The 19,783-nt window shown below is 29.9% G+C and overlaps 1 protein-coding gene across 1 annotated transcript; it reads left to right on the top strand.

Moving 5' to 3' along the window:
• Positions 1 to 1,302: 1,302 nt before the first annotated feature.
• Positions 1,303 to 17,843, top strand: LOC107445406 (uncharacterized). The gene is made up of 2 exons (XM_016059792.4): positions 1,303 to 1,399; positions 15,177 to 17,843. The coding sequence occupies exons 1-2, from the start codon at positions 1,394 to 1,396 to the stop codon at positions 17,094 to 17,096; spliced, it is 1,926 nt and encodes a 641-aa protein (XP_015915278.3). The 5' UTR covers positions 1,303 to 1,393; the 3' UTR covers positions 17,097 to 17,843.
• Positions 17,844 to 19,783: the final 1,940 nt, after the last annotated feature.

Here is a 19,783-nt window from a genome sequence, read left to right as displayed (position 1 = left end):
TAAAATTTTGTATTTTTATTAGAGAATAATTGTTATTAATGCTTGTTTCCAACAAAAGGTGAACAATCCCGTAAGTAGCATTAGCCAAAAAAAAAAGTTTTTTTATTTTTTGTTGAAATTTTTAGAAATATCTTTCAATTTTGTATTTTTATTGGAGAATAATTGTTATTGATACTTGTTTCCAACAAAAAGTGAACAATTCCGTGGGTAGTATTAGCCCAAAATGTAATTTTCTTTATTTGAAATTTTTGAAAACATTATAATTTTTTTTTGTTGGAATAATTGTTATTAATACTTGTTTACAACAAAAGGTGGACAATCCCTTGGGAAGCATTAGCCAGAAATGTAATTTTTTTATTGACATTTTCAAAAATATCTTAATTTTTTTTTTTTTTTTTTTGGAGATTAATTGTTATTAGTACTTGTTTCCAACAAATGGTGAACAATGCAATCCTATGGACAGCATTTGCCAAAATTGTAATTTGTTTTTATTGAAATTTTTAAAAATATTTAAAAATTTGTATTTTTTTGGAGAATAATTGTTATTAGTACTTGTTTCTAACAAAAGGTGAACAATCCCTTGATTAGCATTAGCCAAAAATGAAAATTTTTTTTGTTGAAATTTTTTAAAATATCTTAAAAAATTTTTTTCATTCGAGAATAATTTTTTTATTATTACTTGTTTACAACAAAAAGTGAACAATCCCATGGGTAGCATTAGCCAAAAATGTAGTTTGTTTTGAAATTTTTAAAAATATCTTAAAATTGTGAATTTTTTGGGAGAATAATTGTTATTAGTACTTGTTTCCAACTCATGGTGAACAATCCTATGGGCAGCATTTGCCAAAAATGTAATTTTTTTTATTGAAATTTTTAAAAATATCTCAAAATTTTCATTTTTATTAATACTTGTTTCCAACAAAAGGTGGACTATCTTATGAATAGCACTATTGTAAGTGTCATAAATTTGTTGAAACTTTATATTTTCGTTTGATTGTTTATAGAGCTTTGTTCGAACAAAAGGTGAACAATCTGTGGAGCAGTATTAGCGATGTTAAAAGTAAATAGAAAGTACTTTCAGAAGAAAGAAAGGCATTATCAGATATAGAACGATCCATTCAAGAGAGCTGCAGAGGAATTGGTCGCTTCAGGGTAGAAAACAAAACTTTTGGAAGGAAAGGGCTAAGTTATTAAAATAAGGGTCAGTGGGAAAAAGTAATCTTATTGGTTTTCAACCAACTTACGACAAACCCATGCTATTTAAGAAGAGGACCTTGACCGTAACCGCTTATTCGAAGGTCAGGGACATTCGAGCACAACAGTAATCTATTGAATCACATTGATCAAGTAACTTATATGCACCACAACATTTGAATCTCACCGATTCCTGAAAATGCAGGTTAGTTTAATTTTTTTTTAAATTCAGTTAAAAATTTTGCTTGAAAATAGACCTTGATAGTTTTTCATTTTAAGGAAAAATATCTAAAACATGTAAATCACCGATTATATGTTACATATAAGGAAGATTATAAATGAATAAAAAATATAATAATTAGGAAATTGGTTTTTGGAACTGAAAAATTTGCTTTACTTGCATAGTTCTCTAATAGGTAAAAAATATTAATACATAAATAAATAAATCAATAAAATAAAAATGAAAAAAAAAAAATAAAAAACCTTTTTTCATACACATATTGGAGTTGGACAAATTTGAATTAAAACAACTGTAATGTGAGTTAAAACAACTTTTAAAAAAATTTTAACGAATGAGAAATTATGATAAATAAATTATACTAAGAATATTGAGATTTAGGGCAGTAAAAATTTTTTAACTTAGAAATTTGAATTAAAGCAACAGTAATAAAAGAGTTTAAAGTATAAAAATTTTGTGTGCTTGGTAGAAAATTTCTTGGATCTCACTTTATTTCAACTTTACATTTTTTTTGGTCTATTTCTATAAAAAAATAATAATGAAACATCCGTAAGGAATAGTTTTTAATCTTTATTCTGCTTTTGAGTTTTAAATTTTGGCTATATTTATCCGATATTTATTAATTCTCTGAAATAAAGTAATAAATTGTGGACCCAGAAAAATTAACCATGTTGTTCATTTGATTAATATATATTTTTTTAAGTTGTCAAGACAAGTATTAAGTTCATATAAGAGGTATATATAAGAAAAGAAAAAACTTTTTATCTAACGGTCTGATTTCCCCGCACTAAGATATTAGTGCTCTTTTAGGCGAATAAATTAAACATTACTTTGAGTGATTAAGCAGACATTATTATGATGATCCTCTTATCACCATTTAGTGCTAATATCAGTTGTTGTGTATTATATTTCTGAACTATTCAAAGTGCCTTACAAATGTTTGGTTAATTACTTATTCCTGCTGACCAGGAAAAGGAGAAGTTTGAATAATGCTTAACATACGACACTAAAATTCCTTTATTTTCATTATTGTAAAAAAATAGAAAAACAGAAGAATTACACATAAAAAAAAATAATTCAGAAATGGAAATAAATTCAGGGAAAGACAGAGTTGGAAAAAATGCCAGGAAAGAGTTTAAAATGTCAATTGTTTCGACCACAGAAGGTAAACACAAAAAATTCCTAAAGAAGTTTCTACTCAAAATGTTAGATAAAGAATTAAAAAGTAAATTTTGTTTTGTGCTAAGTGACATCTTTCTTTTAAATTTTAGCTAAAATTAGACTACTGAAAAAAGAGTCAAGGTAAAAGCAAAAAACAAGGACTGGGATTTCTTGCGTAAGCAAAGGAAGCTTTTTTTTTCAATTAGCCGACGAAGGGAGAGGGGATATACAAAATTGCCAAAACCATGCTTACGTAATATTTGAACGTTCCTCGAGTTAATTTTAAAAAAGAATAGCACACAATTGTAAAACTTAACGATAATTTGAAGCAAATGCAATTTTTTTTAATTATTTAAAATTATTATTATTTGTAAATTAATTTAATAATTTTCGAATTTTTGAAAAAACGTTCAAATAATTCTGTTCTTGCGAAATAAAAATTTTGAATTTTTAGAAATTTTATTACTAGGAAAACATTCAAAATTTTGAAATTCTCATATAAAATTACACTTAAACTAAAGTAGCTAACACTTACCAACCCCAATGATTGCTTTGCAATAATTGTTTCTTGGCAAAAAACAAATGAAATTATTCAACTATAATATTATAGTTGATTCAATTATAATATTATATTTTTATATGCTCTAAAAAGAACACTTGCTTCTCCCCTTCCCACGTCCAAATGTTCCCTTTATGATACTGTTAAGATATTTTTTTGTTATTATATTATTTTGCTTACCAAACGGACGGATGTATTTTAAATACAATGTTTGCATTTATCACTTAGTACATGAAGTTGAAAGTTAAGTTCTAAATCATTTGACGAATTTCTTTAACAGTAATTCATAATAGTATATTAATGTAATTTGCATCAAAAATGACAATTGTAAAACCGTTAATATGGTCAGACACCAATTTAAATAACTTTATTTAAATCGGAATTTTATTAGAATATATATATTATTCTTCGTAGAATTGTATTATTCTTATAATAATAATAACAGAAAAACTTTCAATTTAGAAATCAGACTAAATAAAAAACGTGATAATAACAGTACAGGAAAGACTCTAAAACCAAGTTTATAGCTTAAAAGTTATAAGGAATTTTGCAAGCATGTAGTATTAAAGTAAAAGTTTTGATTTATACTTATTTGCGAGTCAGGAGCAATTATCTAGACAAATGAGGTATAAATTCATATGCTTCTTTCTTTCTTTCTTTCTTTTACGTTTTCACCTTAAAAAGTTGATTTGGCTTTAATAGTTCCAAAGTTGCAAAAGTTTAATGCATAGGAAGTATAATTTTATACTTATGCTAATCCAAGAGTCTGATATTGCTAGATATTTATAAGCGATGTATTTGATCCTATGCATTGTTTCATGGTAAATTAAATAAGCCTAAAATTAAGTTATTAGGACTAATAGTTTAAAAGCAATGAGAGTTTCTGTAACGTTAAAGTCCAAAAATTGATCTATTTAAAATCTGTCTTTAGATTCCATCAACTAATGTGTTTATTGTTTGATTGTATCAACTTGATATATTAGATATCGAAAAATAAATTATTAATATTATGTTAATTTCTTTTATTGAATTAATAGTTTAAACCGTTTGATTCCTTCTATTATTGTTTTTTAATGGATTGTTTAGTGCTTAATTGTATCTATCTGATTTTTTAAATTTAAAAATTTAAAGAAATAAATAACTTTATGTTAAGTGTACATAAGTGCCACTGTTATTCCAGCAAGGATCTTCTTTTCACTTTAACGAGTATCTGATATATATATATATATATATATATATATATATATATATATATATATATATATATATATATATATATATATATATATATATATATATATATATATATATATATATAACTTAGCATGCTGGTAGTTCGAAGCACGAGATCAATGTCGAACATTCTACTACGAGCGAGATAAGCGAAGGAAAAAATGTATTTTATTTTAACGATAACATTAGTGTTGTTTTCTATCTTTTAGCTATCGTTAAAAAAAAAGCAATTTACTGCACGTACTTTAATGTTAAATTATTTTTTATTCATTATGTCAAATTAAATAAATGACCAACGTAATAGATTAGCTGCAAGTGACGTAGTATGGGTATCTCGAGCCTTATTGGTTGTTAAAACGTGGCTTTGTTTACGTTAGCAACTGTTCTTTCCATTCTTTTTCGAGTTAATTTACCCCATCAAGTATCAATTCTCTTAAGTGATACATTCTATACACTATATATTTCTTACTTAACACAAAGACAGGCACGAAGACATGTAGAACATGAACTAACTAATTATCCATCGAAGTTGCCAAATACACAAAACAAAAATATATTACGTGTTACAATAAAATATATAAACAAATAATAAATCTAAGAAAGAATTATATTTAAACAAATTCAAAATGCGATACGGCGTTGTATTTAATAAACTTCACATTAATTAACATTCTAACTTATGAGGAAAAACTTACCTCAACTTTGACACGCCATTTTTTTTTTTAAACCGATCAGCAGGCGCTGACCTCATAGGTCACGTGTGTGGATATATTTGATCTTCTTCTTTTCAAAGTGCAAGTGGCCAATTCAATGATCATACGCAAACTGAGTCAATAAATTAATATTTCTGAACTTGTCAGTGACCCTGTACATATTTTGTTTCTAGTTACCCTTTTAAAATGCGCTTCTATGAATTTAAGCAATTTAAAGTCAATGGTAATTGAAATTAAAAAAATAAGTTACGTACTGATAAGCCGCCAAATAAAATTTAAAGTAATAATGATTCGTTCACGGAAAAAATTTATTGCGATTCATACATTGCCAAAAATGATGCTTGTTTAATTTTGGTAATATGTATTAATTGATATTAAAAAAACTACGTACTAAAAGGCAAAATTAATCGAGAAATTTTACCGATGTAATTACGAAAAGTTTTGAATTCGCGATGCTATTATTGATGACAATGATGATTGACAATGAATTTTGGTAATGGGTATCAATGAAGGGGAAAAAAATGCAATAAGTGGCAAAATTACTAAAGAAATTGTACAAATTCTTTCATGAGAATCGTAAAAAGTGTCAGCGCAATTATTGGAGTCAGTGATACTTAATTAAATTTGGTAATAAATAGTAATTGAAATAAGAAACATAAGCTTTGAGCTAAAAAACAAAGTTATCGAAGAACGATGCCAATTCATTTAGAATAAAAGTAAACAAACGCGCTATGTACCATTTTTGAAGCCAATGATACTATAAAGTACCAATTAAATCGTAATAAGTACTAATTAAAAGGATAAAATAAGCTATTTTAAAAGCAAAATCACTGGATAACTGGTCCTTGTCCGTTTTGAAGAAACATGAAAAATCGCCTTACTGTTAATAACGCCAATGATAATTAAGTTTGGTAATAGACACTACTAGTATTAATTAGTATTAAGGTAATTAGTCCAGTTTTAATAGGTACCAAATATACTAATATAGGTATACTGTATAATTTGTTGATATATTTGATACCTGTAAGTGACGCAGTGTGGGTATCTCGATCCTGATTGGTTGTTGAAAGGTGGTATTTGTTTACGTTAGCAACTGTTCTTTCCATTCTATTTCGAGTAATTCATGCCCGTCGAGTATCAATTCTCTCAAGTGACACATTCTATATTTTTTCCCAAAGATTTCAATTTTTTCACTTTATATTTCTCACTTAACACAAATACAGGAAAGAAGTAATGTAGAACATGAACAAACTAATAATGTATCACAGTTGCCAGATACACAAAAAAATGCATCCTCGATTACAAATAATAAATCTAAGTTAAGTAAAAGATGTCGATGAGAATATTTATAATTCAACAAATTCGATGTCCGATACGGAGCTGTAATTAACTTCACGTCAATTAACATTCTAACTTATGTGGAGAAATTTAGTTCAGCTTTAACACTCCATTTTGCTTATTAACTATCAGCTTGCGCTGACGACATAGATCACATGTTTGAGTATCCGTGATCTCCTTCTTCTTCTTGCAAGTACCCTATTAAAACTGCCTCAGTAGTTGGAAGCTTTAATATAGATACTGTGAAGTGAAGTTTTTTATAGCCCTTAAAGTTCTGTAGGCACTAGTTCATTTAGATAAGTTATGAATGTTCATCTGTCGTCAAGCAATAGCATATGATGATATTGAATACAGTTTAACTTTATTCTGATGATGGGATGAATTACTAAAAACGAATTTTGCTTAATATAATAACGTAGAGTCGTGATGCCTCAGGGTATATACAACGCCCACCTTCCAATGAGGTGAACCGGGCTCGAACCCCAGCAATGGCTGGTCGATACGAATTTCGCACTCGGCTCACACCGACCACAAAGCTGACGTAAAATATCCTAAGTGGTAGACGGATCATGAGTTAGAGTACCCTTGCCGTCAGGCTAACTGTAGAAGTTTTCATAGTTTTCCTCTTCGTGTAACGCAAATGCGAATTAGTTCCATCAAAAATTTGCTCCAAGGAGGCAAGATTTATCTCACTGCTTGACTAGGCGTTCCCTTGTCTTCTGAATAGGGTACAAAATTACAAGGCTACGGAGGTGAACATTAGCACTCGTAAACCCAAAAAGTTGGGTCCGCTGCGCAACGATGGTTATAATCTATATACATAATAATAAAAGCGGCTGTGTGTGTGTGTGTGTGTCTGTAATCACAATATATCGCCCCAGAAGCCTCGCCCAGGCACGAAACTCGGCACATAATTGTGTTTTGACATAATGAAGAAGTATTTTTTTTCTTTTTTAAAAATTTGGATTAGTTATTTAGTTATCAGTCATTTTGTAAGTCTATGCTTTTCGTCTGCTTTTTCGTCTTCAAAGAGCCATTCGCGATCGCAACGAACTATAGGGGGCGTTGTTGTATGAGACGCTTACCTGCGATTTCCATATGAACCGTCATTCAGTTACTCTGGAGACGTCGTTAATGTAGCGTGTAGCATTGCAACGTTCCTTCTTTAATGTGGCTTATTAAATTTAAAAAAGAAAAATGCTTGATCTTCTTTCTTGTACAACCGAAAACAAAATGGTATCTCTTTTTATTAGAGAAGGAATATCCAAAACACATCGGAAAAATATTTGTACATTAACAGAAAAAAATATGTATATTCTTATAAGAGTTAAAACCTAATGCCCGAGAAATACTATTACTAAATTTAATGATATAACATGAAAGGCCCATTTAAACTTTACATTCTATAGTTTTAAGAATCATATTAGTTCAAAAATTAAAATGAACAAAAAGTATACATAAGCCTCATAATTTTATGAAATTTAATTTTGTAAACGTTTTTTGACAATTTTTATCAAAAAATTTCAAGTTTCAATAAAAATCATTATTTAGAAACTAAGAAACGTAAAATAAAGAATGCTGACGAAACAAAAACAAAAAAAAACAATTCTTTTTTGTCGCCATTTTTAGTGCTACGAATATTCGTCTTTGGGATTTGCCAAAAACAAAACAAGATGCAATTTTATTTTTTCAGGAGGGAAATATTTTACCGAAAAAACGAAAATGTACCAATTCCCACAACATAAAACTTTATCTTGGCAAACGTACATTTCGGAAATGTTATTTCATTTGGAATCTTATTCATCAGAGTTCATATGGCGATATGATTGTTTTGAATCTATGCTAAACTCTATATCGGCTCATTTTCCACCGAAATCCAACTAACTATTTTGATTTTAAATAAAGTGTTTTATTTTATGAACTGTCGCAAAAATTTTAAGTGTAGATTGGCGGCACTTAAAAACCGCCAAATCTGTAGCGGCGGTGGCGTTAATACGTCGTAAGTACCGAATTTTTATTCCATACTTTTCTGAATCATATTATTTCAAACATTGGAATATACAAGAAGTATACATAAACACATAATGTTATACCATTTAATTTTTCAAAAGTATTTTGAGAACAATTTTTATCAAAAAATTATAAACTAAAAAACGGAAAATAAAGAATTCTTAGGATAAAAAAAACGATTTTAAGAATTATTAACATTGAAATAAAAACTTTCATATTGTTTCTTTTTTTATTATTCTTATAGTTCTTAATCAGACGTAAAAAACCATTCTGTAGAGAACCATCATCAAATGAAAAAAAAATATTTACAAGCAAATTTTTTATTGTAAAAATCATTGCACTTACCTGATTTATAATTCTCGGAGAATTCCAAAATGATATGTTCCTTGTTTGAAAACATTATTCTCAAATAATAGATACATAGTTTATCCCTTCATTACTTTTAGATAACATACTACACAGCAAAATTTTATAATTGATATGAATTTGAATATGTAGCTAAAAACAGAATAGCTGAATTCTAGTTGAACTTATTCTTACAAAATTAAAAAAAACTTACCAAGAAAACGATTTAAATTAATTAAGAATCAGCACAAATGGCACTATTTCAAGTAACTTGGATAATTTTTTATTGTTGTTTTCCGAATTATATGGATACAGAAATATATACTATATTATAACGAAGAAGAATATGCTATAACTATTACAATTCTGTATGTTCTGAATTCATATTTATTCACTGGAATGACGAAAGCAATGTTGACTTCACTTTAATTCGTAATAAATTGAAGACAGAAGAAATGCATTTTACCTTAATACACACATCTGTAACAGTATCCGAAATCGGAAGTCATCAGTTGCAAGTTTGTTGATAATAGAAATTAAATATTATTGAGGAATTTTTCTTCAAATGTTTGGCGTGTTCTGTTCCTGAAAGATTTACTAATATTCTGGAGATTTTTTTCAAGTTCTTCGGCCTTTTCCTTAGGGAAATTTTGTTTCTTATTTGCTGCTAAAAATGGCGTCTGATTCAGTCAATGACTTTGATGGAACTAAATGAAAACGTGATAAATTAATGTCCGATATTTACAGGCTCCCGCTAGACGGCGTACTCGAGCGTTGCGATCGCGAATATTCAAAAAACTATTAAAAAATGCATATACTTTTCCCCACTCTTATAAATGTATGCTAATGCGAACCTTACAATTGAAATATTAATTTTCGACAACTTAAACCAATGATATACGAAGGAATTAATAATTTAATTGTAAAGTTCGCATTAGTTTACATTTATTAAAGTGGAGAAAAGTTTAACTTTTGTATTAAAAATGTGGCAACATATTCGATACGTAAATAGAACGCTTCGCTTTGATATATTTGTCGCTGTTCATAATTGTTATAATAAGTTTTTCTTCTTCTTTCCACGCTCTATTTTTTTTTTCTTAAGCGAAGACGATAATTTTTGTAGCGATATTGTAGTACTTTGTACAACTAAAAATTCTTTTCACAACACTTTAAAAATATTTACTTTATTTTCTTTATATATACAGAGAACAGTCGGCAAAGAATTCGATTAGGTTGAAAAACATTTTGCTAAAAAGGAACGAATTCCAAAAGAAAAAATAAGCAACTTAAAGAATAAAAATGCTGATGCCAGCCAATTTTTTGAAAGTTAACTTAGAAATAACAAACCAAACGATGTTAAATAACAAACCAAACGATGTTAACAAAATGACGTAGAAAGCGCAACTAGATCAAAATTATACAAGCACAACTAGATCAAATTATAATACCTGAGTGCTTGACGTAACAGATATAGAAATAGAATTTGATACCATAAAAAATTATATAGAAATAGAAATTGATACCATAAAACATTTATTCGTTTTCGTGTTCTTTTCATGTATTTAGCATTTTAGTTTTTTTTTTCTTAAGCGTTGTAGCTATATAATTTCAAACATCCTCAAGAGCTATAACACATCTGCAGCAGAACTGGATATGAAGACAAAATTGCAGGACAGGAACACTTTAATTGTCCACTAATCTTCAGATTTCCTGCTACGTTTTAAAAAACTTTATTTGTGAAAACCTTCAGCGTGGCGGACAGCTGGCCGCCTTAGGCGGCTAGTATAAAATAAAATCATTAATTTTAGATAATGAAAATCATAATTGCGATGAAAAGGAGCCTTTTCAATATTTTATCATTCAACTCAGTATTTGCATTTCAGCGGGCGCAGTTCAGTTGATTTAAGTAGATCGGCAAAGAAAGTTTTTCTACTTCCAAGTTTAGCAGTTGATAACTCTACCTCGAATTAATAGTAGAATCTCACAGTCTTATAGATTTTTCTCAGCAAAACAAAATGTAGCGATAAGCAAATAAAACACTTAAAAGTAACTTTTTTAAAAAAAATTGGAATTTCGAAGAACAAGAAAAAACTCTGTAATGTTCATAAAGAAAAATGACATTTTCTGTATACCTAATTTCAACTCCCATTCCCGTGGCCTGCAAAGAGGTCCGCATGGTATTTTTTACGTCAAATTTAACAGTTAATAATTCTCAAACTAATTATCGAGTATTTACTTTTCTTTTATTCCAGCGTGCTCCCTGTGCATTTTCCCACACTCACCTTCATAATTTTAAGCCCTATTAGGCCTAAAAGATTTCGCGCAACGAAACAACATGGGACGTTGAAGTGAATAACTAAAACAACGTTTGCCATTTTAATTTTTCTAATATAGAGAGAAAGTTTAGTTAAGGGTTATTATTTCATATAAGGTAAAATAAAAACATGCGTAACAAAGAAAAAAATATTTTTATCGTAACTCATGCCCGAGCGGCGAAGGTGTTAATTACGCCACAATACTATATTAATCTAGTTGCTACAGAAGCATTAAAACCGCTAGGCTTCGATATCGAGACAAAATATTTTACTAATTTTAAAAAAGTTCGAATCTTAAGGACCCCTACGACCCTTCCGTGAAGCCTAACGGTTTAGGAACAGCTGACTTAGAAAATGTTAAGCCACTTTTAGCTAGTCTTATAAGACTGTTTTTCTTTTCAATAATATTTTTTTATTCTGAATTGTTTCTTTAATTGCATTATTATCGTTTTTATTTACGGAAATTATTTTTTTTTCTGAATTATATTTCAATTGTATCGTTGTCGTGGGTGGGGGGTTCTTCACGATTTCTTCGAAGTTATTTTTTTACTATAAACAGATTGTGACCTTTGAATTAAAAAGTATTCAGTATTAAAATGATTAAAGTATTAAAATGATTTATTGCCAAAAGGTGTTCAATGAAACAGTAGGGTTCCCTAGAAATTTGACAGGGGTTCCAAGAGTTAGGCTTTTTTTTTCTAACCATGTTTGATTTTCTGAAACCAGATTTTTTATTTGTTACCAACCTATGATCCACAATTTATTTAATGTATTGGTCATTCTTATGAAATTATTTATGCAAAATGCAATGATAAATCATAGCGAAATTTTTAAAAAAACAACATATTTTTTTACGACAGTAATGTATTAAATAAATTACTTAAAAGATACTACTACAAATAGTGCATAATTATTTTTCATCTAGTTTTTCAATTCAAAATAACTTAATTTTAGTATTTGAGAGTTGTTTATCACTAATAACCGTTCTCGTGGTTAATATCAGTTTCTTTCTTCAAAAACCATAAATCAGCTTATTTTATCCAATTTCAGTTTATGCATAATCCAATTTCATAACTGGAAGCCGCTTCAGATCTGTGAATTTAACGACGAGACTTTTAACCTAATTCTAAAACTGCTATAAAAAATCGATTCCTCACATTCAAATTAATTTGTAGTCTTTTGTTTCAGTTAGAATATTCACAGTTACTAATTAATTTTATTTATTAAGTCTGGGTTCCATCAAAAGAAGGTTGATTATTTAATGGTTCCATGGCCCGAAAAAGTCAGGAACCGCTGGTTTACTGTATTAACAACGATTTTGTTCCACAAATTACTTCTACATTTTCATTCAGAGACTTATTTCTTTTCTTTTTCTCTTCTTTTTCTTCTTTTCACTTTTTTTAAACTCTTTCTCTTTTTTCCTTCTTTTTTTCTTTTTCTTTTTCTATTCCCTTTTTCTTTATTTCCTTTCTTTTTTCTCTTCTTTTTCTTTTTTTCACTTTTTTTTAAACTCTTTCTCTTTTTTCCTTCTTTTTTTTCTTTTTCTTTGTTCTATTCCTTTTTTCTTTATTTCCTTTCTTTTTTCTCTTCTTTTTCTTTTTTCTATTCCTTTTTTCTTTATTTCCTTTCTTTTTTCTCTTCTTTTTCGTTTTCTGTAACTTTTTGGTTTCCATAAAAACTTGTTAAATATTTTTTACCAAATTCAATACTTACCAACAGTGAGAAAATTAAAGTCAATGCTAAATATTTATTTCGCGTTCATTATTCGAATGCATATGTTGGCTCAGCACAGTTTTAAGTGAAATTTATAACAAATATATCTACTTAAAAAAATAATAATTAATTTTAAAGCTTTGAAATGGTAACTAATCATCTTCATAGTAAAATGGTGCTTTAAAAATAATAATCATGTGATAATTTTATAACATAATTAAAAAAAACAATACTTTTTTTCAATAGTTACTAAAATTCAAAGATAAACTGCGAATAGTAAGTAGTTAAAAGGAAAGATAAATAAATAATGTTGTTTAATACCGTTGAAAAAGCGATAAATAAGTAATTTAAAGGCTGCACAAATATTACGTAATCATGTTTTTGGTACTTGAGGACTCCCCCATGTCACAAAAATAAATATATAAATAAATAAAAAGCCAATTGCAACGCCTCTCCCATGAATACGAAAATAAGAGGCGGCATTCTTCGCTTTTAGTTTAACTCTACTATAGTATTATTATTTTCAAGAATTTTTTGGGATTCAATTCAAATAAAGGATGTAACTTTGCGTAATACAAAATTTAAGAATTTGTTTTATAAGATTATGAAAGTCTTGGAAGAGTTTTTTGTTCAACTTTTTATTTCTTCAATTATAACTCTTGGGCCAGGACAGCCTGCTTGGTAGGGCACTGGGCCCATGTCCAAGAGGTCGTGGGTTCGTCCCTTGCCGGCCGAAGACTGCCCGTGTAGTAAATGGTGACTGATGCACGGTAAATCTGTAGAATCTCAAAGTGCCACATGTTCCCAAAACAAATCCAACTGATCCAGGAGATTCCTTGTCTTCTGGATTGGTTCAAAATGACAAGGCTACGGAGTTGAACATTAGTAGTCATAAACCCATAATTTTGTCGGCTGTTCAATGATGGTTGTAAAATAAAAAAAATTTTAAAATATAACTCTTATACCAAAATTAAAATATTTAATACTGTAAAATTTTCAAAAAATATTTTTTTTACATTTATTTCATATATTTGTTTATCTAAAAAATATTAAATGTTAACGGATTTTAGAGTCTTGCTTAAGGATTTCTCATACACTTCTTTATTAGCAGAATTAAGCAAACCTCAACCCATTTCTCCCTCTTAGATGCTTACGTAATTTTTTAACACTCTCTTGTAGGTAAACACCGTATTAACACCTCATTAATTTTATACTAGTGACTACCAAAGATTTTCGAATATTTTTTGTTATTTAAGGATATTTTAATTTTTATTTATTTTATTTTATTTTGGCGAACAAGAGTGCACTGACAACAATGAAAAGCAGTTTCAGACCAATGCCTTTTGATGTTTTAGATACGAAACGATTAGCACATAAAAACATCTAAATATCACTCTTATCATTCGCTGACTCAGTGCACTTAACCGTATAATCATCTGAATTTCTAAAAATCACGTATTTATTCAAGTTTCAATGACGATTATTGTTTCAAAACCTGAGTTCGTACAACCAGTTGAATTTTTAGTATTAACAAAATAGAATTTAAAATATTTAGGCTAGTATATTTCATCAAATTGCAAAGTGGGGTAATGAGAAATTTAGTAGGAAGTAATTTTTGTCAGTGTTTTACATTTAACTATAAACACATAAAGCTTATGAACATAATGGATGGAGAGAATGAATTTAATTAAAGTAGTTACCGTAACTTAATTAACGTTGAACAATAAACACATGAAGTTTGCATAAAGAGCGGAGTTGTTGTTTAAGTTGATAAGTTGTTTAAAAAAGTGTAACTGAATTGTTAACACAGAATGTGAAACTTCTAATCATTAACATCGGATTTGATGGATTAAATAGTACTTTTAAAGTTTTACTATTTGATTCACATACAATGATAAACACATAAAGTTTAATGTAATGGTTTATTTCCAGTACCGTCTGTTGAATTTCGTAAGAATTAAGCTTGGTTAGAATAATTGTTTTGGTTTCCCCAGCAGACGGCAGCGAACCGTTATATTTTTATCTATTCCCTTTTTTATTGATTTAATTTTTAAATTCGTTCTTTCTGAGGGCTTCTGATATTTATCCACGCGTTAAATCAACTGTTTTCTTTTCCTTTCGAAAAGTTCAAGCTGTTATGAGCTAAGCTATTATTCCTTTCTTGAGTTAAGCTATTATTCCTTTTGAAAAGCTACAATGAATATTTGATAATCAGAGTCAATATTGAAATAGTTTACTCTTCTCTGAAAAGTATTGAAAAAAAGAGAACATTTTTGAAACGCAGTATCCAAATTATAATGTTTGTTGTTATTGCAAAACTGTATATTTAATTATACACATTCATATCTTTGTTTTAGGTTCTTGCGATTCTCGTAGCATCATTTCCTCTGATAACAGCACAATTCCCATTTCCGTTCCGAAATCAAGGATTTAGGAATGTGAGGACACCTCTTACAACATCAGCTTCGAGACAGATGCCTTACCTGTCCATCCCGATTGTGCTCATGCCTGATGGTCAAATGGTGCAAAAGCCGGGTCCCATTAACTACAAGTACTTAGGCGACACTACTCCCCTCATGTCGAAGCAAGTTCTGAAATCTCATGCTACGGTCATCGAAGACACTTCTCCTCAGTACCAATTTTCTTTGACACCACCATCTCATACACAGAGCAAGATGCCCGACGCCACCATTTACACTGGTGCATCACAAAAACATTTACGGAACGCCGATACCATTCACTTAAGCAGTCCTATCAACACTCAAGTTATTCACTCATCCCAATTTCAGCTCCAGCGCCAAAGAAATAACCCTAGTCAGCAACATCTCGTATTAAACGCTCATCATTTTCCGTCAAAACAGCATGTTGTTAATTTTCTAAATTTCGCTTCTCAGATTGGCAGCAATGTTCTCGCCAAACAGCAGGAAAAAGACATCCCCACTCAACAAGGTTCTGTCCATCAGGAGAGTCCACTCAAGAAGCTTCCAAACCATGAGAGTTACATTGTTCAAGGAATTTCTTACGCACAAGTGCCAGATAAAGCTCCCGCTTCTCAACAACAAACAGGTTCGCATAGTGCGCAAGTTGTTCAAAATTTACCGCTTTACACTTATAACAATCAACAACAAGGACAGCAGAACCAAAACCAAGTTCAGTTTGTAGTCCCTCAGCAATATACCGAAAGTTCTGACCCCAAGCATCCGTTTCAAGGGATTCACTTACAGGGAAGCATTCCCAACACGCAAGAAGTTTCCTCTCGCGTTGTTGCAGACGGACAAAATAACTATAATAAAATAAACGGTCACGTAGCACGCAATCCAGTTTCTCAACAAACAGAAAATCCTACAAAACAGTCACAGATCAGCTATAACCCTCAATATCAGTCTATTATATTACAGCCACAAAGTGGACACGTTGCAACCAAAAATGGTGGTTCTGAATTGCATTTTAACAGACCAGTGCAATTCAATCATCAATCGTACCACAGGAATCCTCAAGAAGCTCAGCCTAATCCTGCCAGTATTCAACAACAATCTTTGGTGATTCACCCTCAGCAGCCAAAAGCTGTAAAACCGATTAATTCCTTTCAAGCCAGCCCACATTATGTGGGACACGTCCATGACGAAAGAAATTTTGCTTCTGTCCAAGCATCACAGGATGGAACTTACAGTTCTGAGACAAATAACCCACAGATACACTATAAGAGTTCCGAAGTACCCAAGCAAGAAACTGTGCCAGTACAGCATTCGTTCGATTACTCTTACGTTGTCAACTCCAATCCTAATCTCGATGGACACCCAAGGCAAAGAGATCTGATCAGTAGTTACGAGAACCAAAGATCAGTGGGAAGCACTCCGGCTACTCATCATTACGCTGGACAACCTGATTTGTCTGTGTATCAAAGCCAAACTGGTTCTTTTAGCCATTCCCAACAGGAAAACCGACAACCGCATCAGATTGATTACACTTCAGTGGCAGTAGATGACAAGCAGGAAGCTGTGACTGAAAACGAAAAAACATACTATACTACTTCATCTAAAGATACAAACTACACGCCCAAAAATCAACACGATCTACCAACTTACGGTCATCTTCCAGCGAGTGATCAGCGATCAAAGGTTGCTGAAACAAATGGGCATCCGACTAAAGAGACCTCGAAGCAGGATACGGAAACAGAAGAAGAGACTGATTACAAAGTCGTGTATATTCCTCTCGATATATTGAAAAACATTTTAGGAAACAGCGTGGATGGACAAAAAGTTGAAAACGTCAGTTGAATCCATGTTTCAAGGAATACAAAGGACAGTAAAACATGACTTTTGTGGTGTTAGGCTAAAATTGCTGGTCAACTCCTTATAACCCGAAGTCATTTATTGAAGAAACTGAATGCACGAGTCTCTCTTTGGGGGACCGTTTTCAATAAATGCGATTCACGCCCCTCCAGTGGCTATCCAGAGAGAAGGAGAGCCTGATTTTTTTGTGCGAGAATTCTTTTCACCAATTCGATTCTCTGTCGATGGTAATTGGAGTTGTGTAGAATCGCATCGAGTGAGAATGTCCCTTTACAACGAAGAAATAAAAAAAATTATTTTTAAAGTTTTCATTTCACTGGTTGCAAATTTTGCAACAAAACTACTAAAAAAAAGGACTTTTTTTATATTCTCAGTCAAAGAGAGAGACAAAGAAACAGAATTCACAGAAAAGCGATTTAATTAAAATATCAATTAAAACGTTTCACAATTTCAAGCAATTGAAAATGGTGGGTGATGCTTCCGTGAATAAACTTTTACGTTGGCAATAGAGGCAATAGAAATAAAGAAATTAAACAATAAACCTATGATTGCGCTTACAGTTTTTAAAAATCACTTCAATTGCGAATATTCGTTTCAACTCAAATTTTCTGCTTTAAAAAGTGTACAGTAAGCGAATGGGATGGACGTTCTTGTTTTCTTTTTCCCATATTTTCTCTGAGTCTTATAAAATGAGCAAAAAGATGGAAGTCTTTCAAAAAAAAAGAAGAAAAAGACACACACATATATATATATATATATATATATATATATACATATATATATATATATATATATATATATATATATATATATATATATATATATATATATATATATATATATATATATATATATATATATATATATATATATATATATATATATATATATATATATATATATATATATATATATATATATATATATATAAATTTTTTCATATTTTCCATAAAAATAAATGGTATTATTAAATAATTAATAAGTCATACAAATAATGTTTCTGCATATTTTCTGTAAATATTACATTAAGTCATTTAATGTTGAATAATCACTTGTAGAAATGTGCATTCTTATCTGATCCAAAATAAAGTTAAGAATTATTGCATTGTTTGTTGCTATGTGTTTAAAATATATATGTGTAAATTTAGGGTGCAAACCGAATGTGGCGCTTAAAGGGTCATTGTGCAGCTCAATCCATACTGACAAAAAATAACAGGAAAGAAATTTATATTACTTTTACTTGCTTCTTAAAATCATGTATTAATCAAAGTAATATATTATAATAATATACTAATGCATAAATCATAAAATATATTACTTTTACTTGCTTCTCAAACTATTTTCACAGTTTTAAAAAAAAAAAAATTTTTTTTTAAAAAAAAACCGTGATCGACAAAGAGACGGATATCCCAATGAGTTTATTTATTGGTACATGCACAAATACATAAGTAAGCCTTAAAAACCTTTGTCATGCAGGAGAACAGTTAGCATAATTCAGAGAAAGACAGCAAGAAGATACAATCAGAGTGGGATTCGAACTCGCTACTTCCAAAACGTTCTACACAGCGTTTGAGGGAATGATGTCACAATGATGTTGATTCGAATTCTGCTTCCGGCATGCATAAAACTCAGCAACTGGCGTAAAATATACACAGCGGTAAATCCCCCTAGTGACGGGCTGACCATGAGAGATTTTCTTGGTTTTCTTTCTCCTCTTACTCAAATGTGGATTAGTTCCATCAAAAATCTACTTTCTACCAATAATGCTTGATCTAGGAGCTCCCTCTGGGTTGGGTTCAAAACTGCAAGGCTACGGAGTGGAACACATAATCGTAGTCACAATAATGGGTTGGTTTTTCAACGCTGGTTATGATTAAAAAAAATTGGAAAAGGTCAAGCCAAAATATTGAAATATAAAAATGCAGAGACACAATAAAGCAAAAAGAGTTTTAAATCTTTCGATATTTTTTTAAAAGAAATATTTCTTTAGCCAAAACATTTTCTAAAGAAATGCTGTTCAGAGGTTTATTTCAAGAATTAGAGACTAAGTATAATTTATTTAAAGTAAAGGAGGATTTCAAATATTTTTTCTATCGATAGCGATAAAAACCAGTTATAATTTGATTCTATTAAAGAAGACAAAGCATGGCATTCAATTTCTAAGAGGGGAAGGAAGGATGAAATTTGTATATATTAAGAGGGAAATTTTTACAATATCTCAATACTAAGGAGGACAAACATTAACGATGTCCCTGAGACAGAAGTATGCGAAACTTCAAACGTTTTTATCTTAAAAATATTATGCTTTTTAATTGTTAAGACACACTGATATGACTCTTATTTTATACTACGGAATAATTAAAATTTTAATCGATTAATATGAATGGATGGTTGACTGAAATGTAAATAATAAGAAGCTTTTTAAGACCGGACGGAATGTAGAAAACTTCCGGTGTATCCCTCCGCTCACGTTATGCTTACGAGGTGATCTGTGAATAGGCTTAATGTTCTGGGAAGTTTTATTATTGTGATTTGGGTTTAAATTTACGCATAAATTTTACCATTCACCAGAGTTTTCTGTAATTTATAAATTAAAACAGGTAGTGAGTCTAAAACAAATTGAACAAAATTAATATCAAAGCATAAAGTGTAAGATTAGCCATGTTTTGAGT

The sequence above is a fragment of the Parasteatoda tepidariorum genome, chromosome 8 (genome assembly GCF_982258835.1).
Source record: "Parasteatoda tepidariorum strain Cologne lab strain chromosome 8, Ptep-v5.0, whole genome shotgun sequence".
In the NCBI taxonomy this organism is placed as follows: Eukaryota; Metazoa; Arthropoda; class Arachnida; order Araneae; family Theridiidae; genus Parasteatoda; species Parasteatoda tepidariorum.
The sequence above is the reverse complement of the archived record's forward strand: the minus strand, read 5'-3'. Positions and strand labels throughout refer to the sequence as shown.